This window comes from Pseudochaenichthys georgianus, chromosome 15 (genome assembly GCF_902827115.2).
Source record: "Pseudochaenichthys georgianus chromosome 15, fPseGeo1.2, whole genome shotgun sequence".
NCBI lineage: Eukaryota > Metazoa > Chordata > Actinopteri > Perciformes > Channichthyidae > Pseudochaenichthys > Pseudochaenichthys georgianus.
Window position 1 is genome coordinate 38,772,659 of NC_047517.1, and position 18,804 is coordinate 38,791,462.

General features: G+C 44.0%; 1 protein-coding gene across 1 annotated transcript in view; it reads right to left on the reverse strand.

Moving 5' to 3' along the window:
- kif20ba (kinesin family member 20Ba) overlaps positions 1–18,804 on the reverse strand; it is a 91,741-nt gene that overhangs the window by 54,004 nt on the left and 18,933 nt on the right. The window contains exons 5-16 of the mRNA XM_071205613.1: positions 17,546–17,730; positions 11,025–11,079; positions 10,671–10,868; positions 10,121–10,232; positions 9,720–9,791; positions 9,471–9,617; positions 7,657–7,819; positions 6,981–7,130; positions 6,660–6,749; positions 4,790–4,914; positions 4,331–4,451; positions 858–1,220 (exon numbers count right to left, since the gene is read on the reverse strand). Coding sequence (XP_071061714.1) covers positions 858–1,220; positions 4,331–4,451; positions 4,790–4,914; positions 6,660–6,749; positions 6,981–7,130; positions 7,657–7,819; positions 9,471–9,617; positions 9,720–9,791; positions 10,121–10,232; positions 10,671–10,868; positions 11,025–11,079; positions 17,546–17,730 — 1,781 coding nt within the window. The remainder of the gene's footprint in view (positions 1–857; positions 1,221–4,330; positions 4,452–4,789; positions 4,915–6,659; positions 6,750–6,980; positions 7,131–7,656; positions 7,820–9,470; positions 9,618–9,719; positions 9,792–10,120; positions 10,233–10,670; positions 10,869–11,024; positions 11,080–17,545; positions 17,731–18,804) is intronic.

The window sequence follows — 18,804 nt, forward strand, 5'->3', positions numbered from 1 at the left end:
GTCAGTGTTTGACATCAAAGCTCCAACTCTCCTTGATTCTCCCTGAGTCCTGACTCTCCATTGCTACAGAAGTTTCTCTTACAGCAACAACTACACAAATGAACATATTTGACCGTGATTTAATTGTAATACACGTTTCAAAATGATGCCGAAGTAACAACACACTGATACCGGTTAGTAAAAACCATGAATGAATGCTTTGAGTCTGCAGACAGACAACTTTTAAAATGCGTGTTTTCTGAATGGAGATCAGCTAAGCTAACGCAGTGTATGCTCCGACCGTCCACACTCACAACAACGGCCTATACAGACATAAATAAAGCAGCGACTGCATTCTCCATGACACAGGCAGTCTGTGGTTTAACTTCCGTCTAGTTTCTGAGCAGATATGAGGAGCTGTGAGCTCTGAGGGCTAACGGCTAACGGCTGTGTTGGTTTTCTGGGGCTCTCATTGAAGATGACGTCACGGCTCCGCCTACACTGCGTTACTATAGTTACTGCCCCAGCTACTAAACTGCAATGGAAACACAGCATAAAGTGAGCCTGGCCTACCCAGGCCTACCGAGGCCTAGCCACACCGAGTGAGGCCGGGTAGTGGAAATGCGCCATACGTGGGAAATTGAGCCGCCACAGGTTGATTTACAGGTGTAACTTGAAAGAGATCACACTTTGTAACCCAGCTGCTACTGGCTGGCTTTCGTAACTGTTTTACTTTGTTCATTAAACATCTTAAACTTTAACTTTAGTACAGACAAAGCACCAGGCCTAGTCTAAGCCTCTCTAGCCACATAATTTCGTATGAATTCGAGCCGCAAAAGGTTGAATTACAGATTAAAACTTCACACCGTTTGACCCACCTGCTGCTCGCTGGTTTCCAGTCTCGACGTCTTCTCTCTGACTTCCTGTTGGAGCGTTTCTCTTTCCTCCATTAGTCGTCTCACCTCCTTCCTCTCCTTCTCCAGGCGAATCTCAGCCTCCTGTCTAACTCTTCTTTCTCTACAGAGAGAAGCAACGACCTCCATCCTTTGTTTACTCTCTTCTGAGAGCTCTGCCACGGCCTTTTCCTTCGCTGTCCTCTCAGATTCTAGGAGTTTCTCGTTGACTCCTCTCTCCTTCTGTAAAGACGCCAGAGCCTCCTCTCTTCCTGTAGTTATGATCTCCAGAGCAGAGATGGCTTCCTCTCTTCCTCTCCTCTGCTCCTCACAGGCAGCCACCACATCCTTGGTGAGAGGAGAATTCAATCATTAGTATATTAATGTTTTAACAGCTTTAAAGAGTCCTCTCTGCTGATGTTCAGGTGTATATCAGTATGTAGTGTCTCTACTTTAAAGAGTCCTCTCCTGCTGATGTTCAGGTGTATATCAGTATGTAGTGTCTCTACTTTAAAGAGTCCTCTCCTGCTGATGTTCAGGTGTATATCAGTGTGTAGTGTCTCTACTTTAAAGAGTCCTCTCCTGCTGATGTTCAGGTGTATATCAGTATGTAGTGTCTCTACTTTAAAGAGTCCTCTCCTGCTGATGTTCAGGTGTATATCAGTACGTAGGGTCTCTACTTTAAAGAGTCCTCTCTGCTGATGTTCAGGTGTATATCAGTATGTAGTGTCTCTACTTTAAAGAGTCCTCTCCTGCTGATGTTCAGGTGTATATCAGTATGTAGTGTCTCTACTTTAAAGAGTCCTCTCCTGCTGATGTTCAGGTGTATATCAGTATGTAGTGTCTCTACTTTAAAGAGTCCTCTCCTGCTGATGTTCAGGTGTATATCAGTATGTAGTGTCTCTACTTTAAAGAGTCCTCTCCTGCTGATGTTCAGGTGTATATCAGTGTGTAGTGTCTCTACTTTAAAGAGTCCTCTCCTGCTGATGTCCAGGTGTATATCAGTATGTAGTGTCTCTACTTTAAAGACTCCTCTCCTGCTGATGTTCAGGTGTATATCAGTATGTAGTGTCTCTACTTTAAAGAGTCCTCTCCTGCTGATGTTCAGGTGTATATCAGTATGTAGTGTCTCTACTTTAAAGAGTCCTCTCCTGCTGATGTTCAGGTGTATATCAGTATGTAGTGTCTCTACTTTAAAGAGTCCTCTCCTGCTGATGTTCAGGTGTATATCAGTACGTAGGGTCTCTACTTTAAAGAGTCCTCTCCTGCTGATGTTCAGGTGTATATCAGTATGTAGTGTCTCTACTTTAAAGAGTCCTCTCCTGCTGATGTTCAGGTGTATATCAGTATGTAGTGTCCCTACTTTAAAGAGTCCTCTCCTGCTGATGTTCATGTGTATATCAGTGTGTAGTGTCTCTACTTTAAAGAGTCCTCTCCTGCTGATGTTCAGGTGTATATCAGTATGTAGTGTCTCTACTTTAAAGAGTCCTCTCCTGCTGATGTTCAGGTGTATATCAGTACGTAGGGTCTCTACTTTAAAGAGTCCTCTCCTGCTGATGTTCAGGTGTATATCAGTGTGTAGTGTCTCTACTTTAAAGAGTCCTCTCCTGCTGATGTTCAGGTGTATATCAGTGTGTAGTGTCTCTACTTTAAAGAGTCCTCTCCTGCTGATGTTCAGGTGTATATCAGTACGTAGTGTCTCTACTTTAAAGAGTCCTCTCCTGCTGATGTTCAGGTGTATATCAGTATGTAGTGTCTCTACTTTAAAGAGTCCTCTCCTGCTGATGTTCAGGTGTATATCAGTATGTAGTGTCTCTACTTTAAAGAGTCCTCTCCTGCTGATGTTCAGGTGTATATCAGTATGTAGTGTCTCTACTTTAAAGAGTCCTCTCCTGCTGATGTTCAGGTGTATATCAGTATGTAGTGTCTCTACTTTAAAGAGTCCTCTCATGCTGATGTTCAGGTGTATATCAGTGTGTAGTGTCTCTACTTTAAAGAGTCCTCTCCTGCTGATGTTCAGGTGTATATCAGTGTGTAGTGTATCTACTTTAAAGAGTCCTCTCCTGCTGATGTTCAGGTGTATATCAGTATGTGGTGTCTCTACTTTAAAGAGTCCTCTCATGCTGATGTTCAGGTGTATATCAGTGTGTAGTGTATCTACTTTAAAGAGTCCTCTCCTGCTGATGTTCAGGTGTATATCAGTATGTAGTGTATCTACTTTAAAGAGTCCTCTCCTGCTGATGTTCAGGTGTATATCAGTATGTAGTGTCTCTACTTTAAAGAGTCCTCTCCTGCTGATGTTCAGGTGTATATCAGTATGTAGTGTCTCTACTTTAAAGAGTCCTCTCATGCTGATGTTCAGGTGTATATCAGTGTGTAGTGTCTCTACTTTAAAGAGTCCTCTCCTGCTGATGTTCAGGTGTATATCAGTATGTAGTGTCTCTACTTTAAAGAGTCCTCTCCTGCTGATGTTCAGGTGTATATCAGTATGTAGTGTCTCTACTTTAAAGAGTCCTCTCCTGCTGATGTTCAGGTGTATATCAGTATGTAGTGTCTCTACTTTAAAGAGTCCTCTCCTGCTGATGTTCAGGTGTATATCAGTATGTAGTGTCTCTACTTTAAAGAGTCCTCTCATGCTGATGTTCAGGTGTATATCAGTGTGTAGTGTCTCTACTTTAAAGAGTCCTCTCCTGCTGATGTTCAGGTGTATATCAGTGTGTAGTGTATCTACTTTAAAGAGTCCTCTCCTGCTGATGTTCAGGTGTATATCAGTATGTGGTGTCTCTACTTTAAAGAGTCCTCTCATGCTGATGTTCAGGTGTATATCAGTGTGTAGTGTATCTACTTTAAAGAGTCCTCTCCTGCTGATGTTCAGGTGTATATCAGTATGTAGTGTATCTACTTTAAAGAGTCCTCTCCTGCTGATGTTCAGGTGTATATCAGTATGTAGTGTCTCTACTTTAAAGAGTCCTCTCCTGCTGATGTTCAGGTGTATATCAGTATGTAGTGTCTCTACTTTAAAGAGTCCTCTCATGCTGATGTTCAGGTGTATATCAGTGTGTAGTGTCTCTACTTTAAAGAGTCCTCTCCTGCTGATGTTCAGGTGTATATCAGTATGTAGTGTCTCTACTTTAAAGAGTCCTCTCCTGCTGATGTTCAGGTGTATATCAGTATGTAGTGTCTCTACTTTAAAGAGTCCTCTCCTGCTGATGTTCAGGTGTATATCAGTATGTAGTGTCTCTACTTTAAAGAGTCCTCTCATGCTGATGTTCAGGTGTATATCAGTGTGTAGTGTCTCTACTTTAAAGAGTCCTCTCCTGCTGATGTTCAGGTGTATATCAGTGTGTAGTGTCTCTACTTTAAAGAGTCCTCTCCTGCTGATGTTCAGGTGTATATCAGTGTGTAGTGTATCTACTTTAAAGAGTCCTCTCCTGCTGATGTTCAGGTGTTTGTGTTACCATTGCTGCTGCGTCTTGCCCGGGTCCAGCGTCGGCCATCGTGTCGATGAGATTCTTGAATATCTTCATCCTAGTATCCGCTCTCTCCTCCAGGATCTCTTTGTCCCTCGACAGGCGCTCCCTGACACACACGCATTAATGTATTATTACCACACACACACACACACACACACACACACACACACACACACACACACACACACACACACACACACACACACACACACACACACACACACACACACACACACACACACACACACACACACACACACACACAACACACACACACACACACACACACACACACACACACACACACACACACACACACACACACACACACACACACACACACACACACACACACACACACACACACCACACACACACACACACACACACACACACACACACACACACACACACACACACACACACACATTAAAAAAGTCTCACTTGTAATCGTCTTCCATCTTGGAGAAGAGCTCGGAGAATTCTTTGTCGATCTCCTCTCTGACCCGAGTCTCCATCAGAAGGTTCTCCGCCCTTTCCTTCTGCAGCTGGACCTGCAGCTGCTTCACCTGAGGAGCGAGACACAAGCATAGTGTTCAGGTAGGGCAGGGGTGCCCAACCTTTTTTCAACCGAGAGCTACTTTTAAAGTTGCCAGTCTGCCGAGATCTACCTTTCCGAATAGAGAGGCGTAGCCATGACTACCAGGTAAATACACACTTCTACTTGTATAAAACTGACCTTTGTACGATGAATACTTCATAAAATACTGCAGATCTTTTTTCTCACCTCTTTCTAATCTACACAAGTATTTAACTGAAGTTGCACAACAGTGCTGTTGATACAGAGTTGGAGTTTATTCACGCGTCACTACAGTGGGTAATGTTTTCAAGAAGCATTGAACAGTGCTGCCGCATATGACAGGAACAAAGAAAAGACTCGAACCCTTTCTTTGCCATTATATAAAAAAGTGTTGCTACAAAAGTATAAATGAGGCTTACTAATAAGACAACTCAGATCTGAAGCTACTCAGGAATCTGCTGCCAACGTGCAATAAAAGACTAAATTAATAGAATCAAACCCTTTTTTTGTTGCATTTTAGTCGAGTATAAAAAGAAATGCCTTTAAAAAATAGGATGCAAGCAACACTAGCTTCTTAACCTGAATTGATAATATACTATAATCAATTTAAGTTTGCATTCTTATCTCATTTTGTACAATAATTATAATTAATAAGTTAAAACAAACTAAAACTTACAGCTGATTAATAACGGTATCTAACTTGAGTTTTTATTATATCAAAAACCTGTTGAAATGCTAATGTTATTTTTACTGTCCCCCTAAAGCGCGTCGGCAGCTTCCAGGAAAGCTTCTTCCACAACTTCGCCGTCTTTGAAAGACTTCATGTGTTTCGCAAGAACGTGACTGACACGATGAGATGCTCTGGAGCAGCCTTGCTCTTGTTGTTGGGCCTGGTGGAAATGGACTGCTGTGCATTTAGCTGTCCTCTCAGGCCCCTCCCCTTTAGCTGTCCTCTCAGGCCCCTCCCCTTTAGCTGTCCTCTCAGGCCCCTCCCCTTTAGCCGTCCTCTCAGGCCCCTCCCCTTTAGCTGTCCTCTCAGGCCCCTCCCCTTTTGGAGAGTAGGGCAGAATTAGGAGGGAATTCCGTCTCGTAGCGTTTGTGCACTGTTTTGAAATGCCGACTTCATTTCACGTGGCCGGCAAGAGCTCTGAAAGAATTGAATACGTTTATTATACGGCGAATGCAGCTTTACAGAAGCACGCTGCCCGTAAACTACACGGCCAGTCAAAATCCAAGGATCCAACGTGTTTTTAAACGGAGCAGAAATAGAACTAGTCCCCACTTCAAGTAGCTTGGACTCGAACTTCACTTTTAAGAAACATATTAAGAAAGTATCAAATACCGTTAAATTCAACTTGCAACATGTTAAACAAATCAGACCTCTGTGTCGATGCTTTAAAGTCCCCTGTGTGATTCTGTCCACATTGAACACTGTTTGACAAACTGGTCGTTCGCTTGAGCCACAAACCTGAAACCCAGAGAGCAGCTGTTCAAGAGAGCCGTCCAGTAGATGACCATTACATGTATGATCTGTATGTGTAATGTGTATTTGTAAAGCGCTTTGAGAGTCTTTGATAAAGCGCTATAATAAATATAAGGATTATTATTATATTATTATTATCCAGGTGTTTGACAGAAAGACACATTCACACCACCTCTGTACCGTCCTGGAGAAACAATGTTTATATGGACTGCCCCCCCCCCCCCCGCAACCCTAACCGGTAGGAAACTGACCTGCTGCGGGATTCCCTCTTCGTCGCACGTCTGATCCATCGTGCTCTCCATCAGGCTCTGATCTTCCTCATCCTCGTCATCCTCATCCTCCTGGACACAAGAAGGACATCATTAAATCTACTTATTTTTATAAATAGTTATCACCGCAATAAACCGTATTAAATGTTGTCTTAATGAACATTATTGAATGTCACACTCTGTTCTTGGACACATCATATTTACGTGTATATTATAAACTTCTTGCACTATTTTTTATTTGGTTTTTTTCTAAAAAATAAGGAAAGTTAGCGGCTTGTTGTGTGACCACTCATCCCACTTTACCTGGACATCCTCGAGGCTGCTGTCCCAGCCAATCAGGGAGCTCCTCCGGTTGCCGGGCCGATCCCTGTCAGCGGTGTTGATGATGATGGACACCTCGCACCCCGACCTCTTGGGAGCGATGGGAGGCAAACGAGACGACAGGACGACCACCTGGAGACACGCAAGAGAAACAAGTCCATCATAATTCCACTGTGTCGTCTACGTTTATTGAACACGGACATGACATAAATACTTTAATCTGAAGAAGAGAACGCATTATTTATTCTAGGTTATATTTAACTTTGTCTTGTTTTAAGGGTTATAGTCCGTTTGAGTTTTGCCCGTACGGGTTCATCGTTGGAGAGCGTGTGGCGGTCCCGTCTGTCGTTGATTGCAGTAACCCGGGGCAACGGGGTCTGGTGCCCTGCAGCTCTTTAAAGCCTCTCTGCTTTTCCCTGCAGACACCCGGCTCCGTTGAGTATGGCAAACTGGTTGACCTGACTGTGTGTACAAATGAACACCTGTTGCCACCCGTTGACATGGTGCGTGTCCTCTTCGTCGTGGCCTTTTGAGCCGGGTCGTAACAAACCAGAACGGCATTTCCACGATAGAAAAAACAGACGGGCAAAAAGACTGCATTTGGCTGCAGCGGAGTTTAAAAAGGCCGAGTTCAGAGAGAGAGAAGATGTGTGTGTACCTTCTGGGCCACAGCAGAGAACTTGAGGACGTTGAGGGTCTCGTCGTACATGGAGGCGCATTGGTTGATGTTGACGATCATGCAGGCTTTCCCCCTCCCACAGAAGAAGCTCTGCAGGTAGTGGGTCAGTTTGCTCTCTCTGAAGGGAACGTGCTGCGGCGGCCTGAAGGAGGAAGAGATCCGTGAGCATCACTTGTTTTGTGGCACATCGCTGCGCTAAACTATCTCCTGGAGAAGTTACGGAAAGCAGGAAGCGTTGAAGGCGAATGTTGAGTTTAATTTTACTAATTTAGATTTTTTTAAAGTACCGTACTTTTCGGACTATAAAGCGCACCAGCATATGAGCCGCAGCAGCTAACTTGTCCGTCTGTCTTGCTCTCGTTCTGTCTCTCGGTTCCACTTTTACTTTGGCGCGCTACCTGTCTCACTCTTTTCCGGCCTCCAGCTTTTCCTGCTGGAGCCCGCCGCTTAAAGGTGGCGGGCGCGGACCGGTCCTAGAGCCCGTAGAGTTAAAGGTGGTTAATTTTACCTGTAAAATCCATAGATGTAGGAGGTCCCCTAGTGGCCGTTAGCTGTACACAAAAAATGGGGAAAAAAGTCGCGGCTTAGTCCGAAAAGTACGGTAGACTTTTTCCACAACATTCTGACTTTTTAATACTCAGAATGTGTTTTCTCCTCATTCTGAAAGTTTTCATCTGATTTTATTCCCTTGAGATTTTTTACTTGTTTCAAAGAATTTAGACTTTTCTTCTCAGAAATCTTGTTCTCAACATTTTGATAATTGTTTTCAAGATTTTTTGTATCAGATTTTTTTCTCCTGGGACTGACTATCCGAATGTTTGACTTTCTTTCTGAGAAATGTGAATTTTTCTCAGAAATTTGACATTTTGACTTTTTTTCTCGAATGTTTGACTTTTCCCTCAACATTTGTTGTGAAAAATCGTTGCGCTAAACTATCTCTTGTAGAAGTTACGTAAAGCAGGAAGCGTTGAAGACGAATGTTGAGAATTTATTTATAGACTTTTTTTCTCAGATTTCTTTTCTCAACATGTTGAGAAAAATTAAAATTGTTGAGAACAAGATTAGTGTGTTTTGATCAGATGTTTTTCTCTTGGGACTTTTTTTCTCCGAATGTTTGACTTTTATTTCAGAAATTTGACGTATTGACTTTTTTTTCTTGGGACTTTGACTTTTTTTCTCAAAATGTGTTTTCTCCTAATTTAAAATAGTTTTGATCAGATTCTTTCCCCTTCGGATTTTTACTTTTTTTTCTCGGAAACGTTTCTCTCAGAATCTTTACTTTTTTCACTGAATTTTTTTCTGTCAAAAGTGGGGTAGGTAAGTTTGAGAAACCGGCTCGAGATACACTTTTTGTTATATTCCATGGAATGCTCTTAACATCCCGATAGCAATGAATATCTGAAGTGCTTTGACAACAATCCATTAAAATATTTCATCTGTGGAAGCCGTGGCGCTGTAAAAAGCACGACCAATCATAACTGGATGGCCTACCTGCCTGTCAGCCTTCCATCGGGGCACACACTTACCTCGTGCCCTCATTGGTCATGTGTGCGTTCGTGTGTGTTGGAGGAGGGGCTCTGTAAGGAAGGGGCAGATTTTTTCCGTCTGTGTATTTTCAGATTCTAGCGCACTCGAGCTGGTTTCTCCAAAATTACCAACCCCACCTTTAAGGTTTACTTTTTTCTCTCTGAATTCTTACTTTTTCTCCTCAACATTTTGACTGTTTTTAATCATATTTTTTTTTATCACAATTTAAAACCATTCGACCAGTCCCAGACAGGATAACGTCTCACTTGGCCTGCTGGTTGTGTCGCAGTGCGTTGAGACATTTTCCCAGGATCAGCAGAGACATATTAATATTCCCGGCTTCTTTCAGGCGCTCTCCTTTATTCTGAGTCTTTGCACACCGCTCCGATCCAGCCAGGTCACACAGACACAACCTGATGACGGAAAACAAGAGAAATTAAAGATAATTTTGCACAACGATGCCAGTCAGAAGCATACCAACACGTCTAACATCTAAATATTAAAGTGTCACTCACTCGCTGACTGTGTGGACCCGCGGAGTCCCAATGTCTTCAATCCTCAGTATCCGAATGGAGAAAATACTGTGACTGCAGACAGACAGGAAAAAAATTAAACACATTTAAATTGTATGATATGCAATTAGGAGAAAACACCGGAAGAAATAAAAACAAACATGGAAACTTAAGACTCAGCGAAGACTTACTCTGCTCAAACTTTTAGGCAACGTAGCATTTAGTAAGGTAAAAACCAAAATTGAGCAAGTGCTGAGGGAATGTATAGAGAAAGGATACTGAGGGGTTACTAACTGTGTGTTGACAGGAACATAAAGACGTCACATAAACAGATTCACAGATAATTCAGTTTTTTTATTATTATTTATTTATTTGACCTTTTTGGTCTGAACTGTGTTCCTCACCTCCTGCTGGACAGGAAGTTGAGTCGGGTCTCGCTGAAACTCTGGTTCTTTTTGCCGAGCTTCAACACTTTATAAGCTTCTTCTGCCGTATTCACCTGAACCCAGCGCAGATCTGCAAACAAATAAATAAGGACTCTTTAAAGTAGAGACACTACATACTGATATACACCTGAACATCAGCAGGAGAGGACTCTTTAAAGTAGATACACTACATACTGATATACACTTGAACATCAGCAGGAGAGGACTCTTTAAAGTAGAGACACTACATACTGATATACACCTGAACATCAGCAGGAGAGGACTCTTTAAAGTAGAGACACTACATCCTGATATACACCTGAACATCAACAGGAGAGGACTCTTTAAAGTAGAGACACTACATACTGATATACACCTGAACATCAGCAGGAGAGGACTCTTTAAAGTAGAGACACTACATACTGATATACACCTGAACATCAGCAGGAGAGGACTCTTTAAAGTAGAGACACTACATACTGATATACACCTGAACATCAGCAGGAGAGGACTCTTCAAAGTGTCTCACCTTTGACGAAGGAGTTGCCCTTGATGTCCTGTGAAAGGCGCAGATTGATCCTCTTCATGGCTCCGCTGGGTGCCGCCTCCAGGAGGTCGTGAATGTTCTCATTGTAGATTTCACAGAAAGAAACCCAAACAGAGAACTTTGTGTTTGTGTCCACTTCCAGATTGATCCTCTGCTCTGAAGTATCCATCACGGAGGTGCCTGAAACGGAGAGGAACGTAAAAAAAAACCCGTCTTCATCGTCAAGAAACACGCTCTACGGGAGCTGCAGTTACAGAACTCGTTTCGTGCTTCACTTTAATGTATAACAAAAAGCAAAGAGATGAAAAAACATTATTAGATTCAGAGAAATCTTGCCTTCAAAGAGAGACTTGTTGGTGGAGTTCTGCAGGCTGGCGTTGCTCCTCTCGTTCTAGACGACAAATTAAAGATTCAAATGTTAAAATCACAGTAAAGCAGCGTTTTATCAGAACGCGCCAGAAATTGTTGATTTTAAACTATTCAATTCTGAAATCGCAAAGCCTGCAGTTTTTTTTTTGTCTTCTTGTGTGTCCAACCAAACAGAAGTGCTGTGCTCCACATGTACCAGCCATTGTTAACCAATCAGAAGTGCTGTGCTCCACATGTACCAGCCATTGTTAACCAATCAGAAGTGGCCCGTGATAGAAGGTGACAGATTGATCCAATCACCCGCCAAATGGCTTCCAATGGAGCTCTCCTAGATGGTTTGGTGAAGCAAGTAATGCTCCATCACGTGTTTCTATTACAGGGTGAATCTTAAAGGGCCCATGTCGTGCTTTTCCGGTTAGCACCCGTCCCCTTGCGTTCTGAAGGTTTGTCTGCATGTAAACGGTCTGCAGAGTCGAACACCCTCAAAGTGCACCCTGTAGCGAGTAAAACTAACGGTACGTCCACACGGCAGCTTCAGAAGAAACTTCCACCGCTTCTCTGCCCGTTGACTTTGAATGGGGATGACGTCACTTTGCCTCGCTTTTCGCCGAACTGCATTGTGGGGGAGCGAAGCGAAGATTTCCAGGATTCAAAAGTTGAGCAATGTTCAACTTTTGAAGCTGAGCTGGAAGCGCCAGCCAATCAAACACGTTTATGCAAATCTGACAGTAGAAGCGCTAGCCAATCAAACCGCGTGTAAGCAGGGAGAACCAGACCGCAGTTCATTTCCTCATATTCCAAACGAGAAGTTACGGGAGAAAATCACCCGGTTCTTCACGACCAGAACTATTAACGGATACAAACCGGAGGAACCAGCATGGAGGGAGGAGGCAGAGACAGTGGGTGGAACTGGTAGGTTTTCGCCTGTTTGGGAAGTTTATATATATATATATATATATATATATATTTATATATTGCTCGCATGAAATCCCCGGGGTTTTTTGCTTTGCATGTCGGGGGCGGGAGATTCATGTGATTGGTTGTTGGTCGCGTTGCTCGCAAAAAATCCCCAAGCTGTCAGACACGCCCAGCTCCAATAGTTTAAGATTTTTGAAAAGCTGCTGCTGTGGACGTACCGTAACACAGCAGCCCAAAACGCCTCGTTGGAGATTTCTCATTTCCTTCCTGGGTACTGTGACGTGGGGATACCCAGAGGCCACACCCCCTGCCAGCCTTTCACGAAACAAAGCTTCCCAAACCTTTCAGCGATTCATGCCGGATATGCTCAGCGTAGGGCACTGAAGAACGATGCTGTTCCTACTGTGTTTGGACCAGCGGGAGACTCGGGTACACAACCTGTAACGGCCCGTCCACACGACAGCGTCGAAAACTCCAATCTGCCCATTCACTTTCAATGGGGTGACGTCAAGTTGCCTCGCTTTTTCGCCGAACTGAATTGTGGGTAGCAGAGCGGTCCGTCTCCGCCGTCTCCGCCATCAGAAGTTGAACATTCGGAGTAGCCAGCGCCAGCCAATCAAATCTCGTTTCTGAAAATCTGACAGCTGAAGCCGTAGCCAATCAAACCGCGTCTAAGCTGGGAGAGATATCCCGCCGTTCATTTCTATATTTCAAAAATAGTCGGAGGAGAAACTAACTATCGCCGTAGCAATCACCCGGTGCTGTATGACCAGACCCTCTTCACCTACCGGGATACACACCGGAGGAGCCAGGCATGGAGGGAGGTGGCAGAGGCAGTGGGGAAACTGGTGGGTTTTCGCCTGTTTGGGGAGTTTATATATTTATATATTGCTCGCATAAAATCCCGGGGTTTTTTGCTTTGTATGTCGGGGGCGGGAGATTCATGTGATTGGTTGTTGGTCGTGTTGCTTGAATAAAATCCCCAAGCTCCAGACACGCCCAGCTCCAAGCTCTCTTTGAAGCTGTAGTGTGGACGCTCCGTTAGTATTCATTGTTTGTGTATTTATGATTGTTGCGTTCCCTACTGGGCCAGGGGAACCAAAGGGAAGTAACAGAATATAAAATGACCGGGCGAGAGAAAAAGGAGAGGAAACGGATCGAAGCCACAAATTGAGGTTTTATTGGACAAAAGGAAAAACGGGCTCACCAGCCAACTTGTAAAGTAAACTAGGGTACCAAAGTATACAGGAACACAACTCCTAACCATGCACACATATACAGGCCTCGCACAGAGACATGCAGCCACAGGAGAAGGAGAGAGACCACTGCAGCCTTCCTCAGGTCCTTTAAGGAGGATTGGGAGCACCTGGGGGAGAGGCTGCACCTGGAGACAATCAGGGAGGGAGAGAGACGCAAGCGGCACGGAAGCCCCGTCTGCTCCTCACAGCACTCAGGAGCAGCTGCACGTCGCTTGACCAATCAGAGCACACTGGCGAGCTCCAACAAGCCGTTTAGGACAGCGAGTGAATACAGAGATGCTGTTTGAGAAACCGATGTCCCGCCACCCCTACAACAAAGCAGCTCAAGAGATGCTCAACTCCACCTCTGAGGACGTCTCCAGAGATGCATGGGTGGCAGCAGCTTGGAAGCAGGCGTGGGAGTCAGCCGGGCCTCCCGAATCCACCGTTACATCTGGGACCCAGGAGATGGCGCCATTGGAGGAGACGACCTACCGCGCCGGCAGTGGACCGCTCCGAACCGTCTACGAACTGGGGTCGGTCGCTTTAAAACCTCGATGAAGACGTGGGGCTTGGCGGACAGTGCGGCATGCGGCCCTGAGCAGACCGCTGTCCATATAATCACCATCTGCCCCTGATACAGACCACCCTCGGAAGCCAGCCTCTTCGACCTAGGACCAGAGATGCGGGCGTGGCGACACGACACCGAGTTGGACCTCTAACGTTATACGAAAGAATAAGAAACCGATGTGAGTTGGGAACATTGCACGGTATAACTCTATTCTAGTAGACCTCAACAATGGAATTATGATCAGTGGAAATGGCCGTGACACGGGACCTTTAATCTGAAGCTCGACTTTAAAGCAACCCAAGTTTCATGTAAGTTTAGTTCTTTCACTCGTAGCTCGGGCTGCGGGGCGCTAGAGGCGGGAGCACGTTGATGCGACCTTCCTAGCCGGAGATAGGCCGCATTTTACAATAAACTTGAAAAAAATATCGCAAATCGAATCGCAATATCTGTCAGAAAAATCGCAATCAGATTATTTCCGCAAATCGTGCAGCCCTGTTTTGGTCATATTATTATTTTACTTATTATCTTGTAATTCATGTTTTTGAGTTGGGTCACGTGGATAATGGCGACTCACCTGTGTGGAAGCGAGCGTGAAAGCTGTATCTTATGCAACTTTTTTGAAAGCTGGATAAACTGGATCATATGTTTGTGCAAGTTATAATAAATTGATAATTTTCGTTAAATTAAGATTGTGTTCAACACATTTTTGAATCTCAGCGTTGATTTTTTAAAATTGCGTGTCAGACAAAAAGGCCTTTGTTTGTTCCTGAAGTCACGAATCACAAAGTGCCTCACGAGAGTAATAACTTTAAGCAAATAATCTCCTACGGGATTTGTTCTGAGTTCGTGTTGGTGGGAGGAAGGTCCACTTTGACGAGCTTTAAGAAATGCGCAAAGTGTACAAGACGACTTGCATGAGATGTGTATCATGCAATAACTCAAAAGCGAAGGTCTTTGAAAGAGCAATACAATTCTCAAACTCAAATGTGTTGTTCTTGTGAAATCCTCTCACCTGGGAGTAGGGCTGTACCCGAATACCCGTTCGTTGGAGTACTATTCGGGTTTCAATTTCGTTATTCGGATATTCGTTTTTTCTCAAATTGAATTTATCGAAGTCTCCAATATCAACGTAAGAGCTTGTGCCTCTTCGGGGGGAGCTAACACTTAACCATAAACGCTATCGTTTACTTTCTCCGTCTTTATATGTAGATATAATACTTTTCTCCTTTAATCTCCGTCACGTTGTTTCCATAGCAACAACAACTTCCTGTCAACAGCGCTACCTCTCCTTCAAAATAAAAGCATGTCCATACAAAATAGGAAGCCAATCCAAATTACCAAAATTGAATTTTGACTTGAGCCGTCCCTTACAGACGCCGTCTTTTTACGTTAGTGAGTTGATCATTTGGCTCGGCTCTCTTGAAGCGCCGGCTGTGTCGGCTCCCAAACGTCTCCTCGTGTTCCCACAGTTTACCACGGAGCCTCAGTTTCGCCGCTGCGAGGCTCCGGTGCTCGCAGCTCACGCGCGTGCTCCACTAAACCCCGCTCATCGCGTCCAGATCGCGCAGGTTCCGTGTTGTCCTGCGGCAGGCACCTTCGATGTCGGAGAAACGATCTTCGATACTCCGAAAAGAATCCCACCAGACTCCTTCGCCCCTCCAACAGCGGGACGTCCGTGTCCTTTTTCCTTTTCGTCATTTCAAGCGATAACAACTCTGGATCTTCTCTCGAATTATTAATTTTTGTGGACGCCCTCGGCCCGAGTCCAGGGCGTCCCGAGCTGAGTAAGGGCAAATGACGGCAAGACGCCCCCTGGCGGAAACGCTGCCCCGGTTCATCAGGGAACTCACCAAGTGTCAGACAACACAACCCTCTCTCTTTTCCTCCATACCCACATCTCTAAAAACGGGGCTGCAACGGATCTGATACAGACTGTTCCAGATTTGAAATTGTTCTGACGTCAGAAACGAGGAGCGCCTCAAGGACAGAGGGTGTCGTTTTTCTCATACTGATATTCTGAACAATCTGTGCTGTTGTATTTGCTGTAAAGTGTCTCTACTGGAGGCTATTTTTATTTTATGTTCAGCACTTTGGCTCCACCAAACATCGTTTATAAATGTGCTATATAAATAAAACTTGATTTGATTTGATATATGGGCAACTCTCCACCTATCAGGGGAATGGGAGGTTGCCGTGGCATGGTAACAGCATGGTAACAGCATGGCAACAGCATGGCAACAGCATGGTAACAGCATGGCAACATGACGCTCGTGCCTCGCCCCCCTCCTTTGCAGGGGGGTGTGGTCAGCTGTAGCTCATTTGCCACAGAATCAGCCCTTGCAAAAACAGGGCTGAAATAGAACGAAATGAGGCATGGCTAAAATGCATGCACCGTTTGGTATTTGGAAAAAAAACGTCACAGATAGGGGTGCAACGGTTCACAAACATTTCTGTTCGGTACGTACCTCGGTTTTTAGGTCTCGGTTCGGTACAGCAGAAAACATGATCACAAAACATAAAATATTTTTAGTTTTTTTTAATTATTATTAAACTGTGAATATTCACTCAAATAAATACAAAATATAATAAAATAAACATTAAGGTGCAGCATTTCGATGAACTGAAATAATCTGTATCTGAACTGTACTGTCCCTAAGCAGCCAGCTTGACATTAGGACTTGCTTGTCATTGTATTTTCATGTTGTTTAAAGAAAGATGAACTTGTCCACATGGCTGCTGAAAGGGCAGATCTGCTGGCACTAGCAATGTCTCCTGCCGTGGAGAAAACCCTCTCGCTAGGGACAGAGGTAGCAGATACAGCCAGGTAGCGCTTTGCTACCATGGCAACATAAGGATACTTGGCGTGTGTAATAGCTCTGGCTCGGTCTGAACTCTCTGCGAGCGGTGGAGGCTACATGCTAGCGGGAGTTGGGTTTACACTTCAGTCTTTTTTCTTTTGGTACCGGTGATATTCACGTTCGGTGATGCCTTTTCAAATGTGTGCAAGCTTGATGTATCGCCAGCCGCGTAACCAATGTTAGTTGAACAATGCCGACAAACAGCGTTGGTTCGGTCCACCTGTCTTTGTCCGTCATCCTTGTACGTAACTGCGAAACCAAAATGTTCCCAAACCGGAGACTTCAATGATGCTGGAGGATTTTTTGGAGGACCTGTGACCAGCTCTCATAGCATGCCTCTCGTCCAATGAAATGACTTGCTCGCTCTGTGACGCGTTGAAACCAATGTGAGCAAATTACTCTGAATGCTGCGACGCAGCACCTCAGATTACTTCCAACAAGTTGTTCACGTTCTCAATTTTTTACATTTAATGTTATATTCGTTCGGTACACGTCGGTACACACGTGTACCGAACCGAAGGGCCCGAACCGAAGGGCTCGTACCGAAATACGTATACCGTTACACCCCTAGTCACAGACATGTTTTGTATAGGTACGGCCCTACAATATATCATTCAAATATAGCATGATAGGTCCACTTTAAGGCTGGAGGTGCTGCTCTGCTGAAGACTTTATTATTTATCCACAGCAGCAATTGTGAGATGTGCAAATTACTCCTCAGCTCAATGTTATCCTTCATAAATGCCTGTTCTCAATACGATCTCTAAAAATAAAAAGTCATGTAAGCCAAAAAAAACAAAACTCATGTTGGTCGACAGCTACCTTTACGAGCTTTACGAGCGTCTCTCAGGTTGCCTCTGAATGCTGTGCAGATGAAAGACGGGAGGATACTAGATGTGCTACCTCTTTAAATTGTCTGAAGAAGCGTGTCTTGAAGGCGGCTTCCTCGGCCTGCTGCTCCGCGTTGAGTCTGGTGAACTCTCTGCATCGCTGAGGTTTGACGCTCGTCCCGTTGAACACCTGCTCCCCGATGCTGCTGAAGATAACATCCAGGGTGCGGGGCAGAATGCCAGCATCAGCATCTGGACCTAAAGGGAATGTTGTTGCATTGTTTAAAAAGTGCTTTTATCACTATATCTCAGGAAGGAAAGACGGTTTGTGTAGTTCCAGAAATGTTTCAAAGGTGGAGAAACCCTGCTATTGCTACACAATAAATGAAAGGTATTGCTAGACTTGCAAGATTTCATATTTGAGTTGCTTTGGGGAGCATTTTGGACTGTAAATAAATCTCATATGCTTAAACAAGGTGGCGATCACAACTTTAGAATTTACTTTCAGCACAGGCAGCGCAGAAATTCAAAGTAAATTAAAATAATTCAGAGATTTGTCTGCACCAGGTAACGGGGGGGCACTGCGCCCTCAAACCAAAATGCAGATTTCCCCCGTAAAATGTTAAAGTGATGCCAGAAAACAGTCTGTTCGTCAAAAAATGTATAATAACTCCAACAATATGGAAATGGTGTCAAATAGAGCGTTTGTTTTTACGGAGAATACATATGGGATGGATGTCCGGTCGGTCTCCCCGAGTAGCTTTTACCGTCCTTTTTTCTGTAGAGGAAGCATCAAACCGTAACTCTGGATTTATTTGTTGTTTGAGGTGTAATATATGACCCCGCAGCTTTAAGACACTATTATTTTCCGCTTCGCTCTAATGCAGTTTTCACCGGAAAGTGGGCGGGGCGTAGTTTTGGCCGTAAGTGACGTTAGTTATATTTTTCTAGAAAAAACATATAGATTCACAATTAAAATATTAGCCTACAGAACAGCTGACAGAGAAGAGAGAAGATCCACTCAGAATGTTATAAAAAGTGAGAATTTTGAAAAAAGTCATAATCATCCAAAAAAAGTCAGGTTTTTTCTAAATAATTTAGAAATGTATTAAAAGTCCGAAATGTTTAAAAAACGTCCGAATTTGGAGAATTTTGAAAACATAGAAGGAAATAAAATGGACAATTGTTTAAGATGATAATAAGGGCTACTTGTAAAAAATAAATATAAAAAACCCTCATAAAGCAGATTCAGGCAGTATAGATTCACACTTTAACTGTTATCCTACAGAACAGCTCACAGAGGAGAGAGGAGAGAGGAGAGAGAAGAGAGGA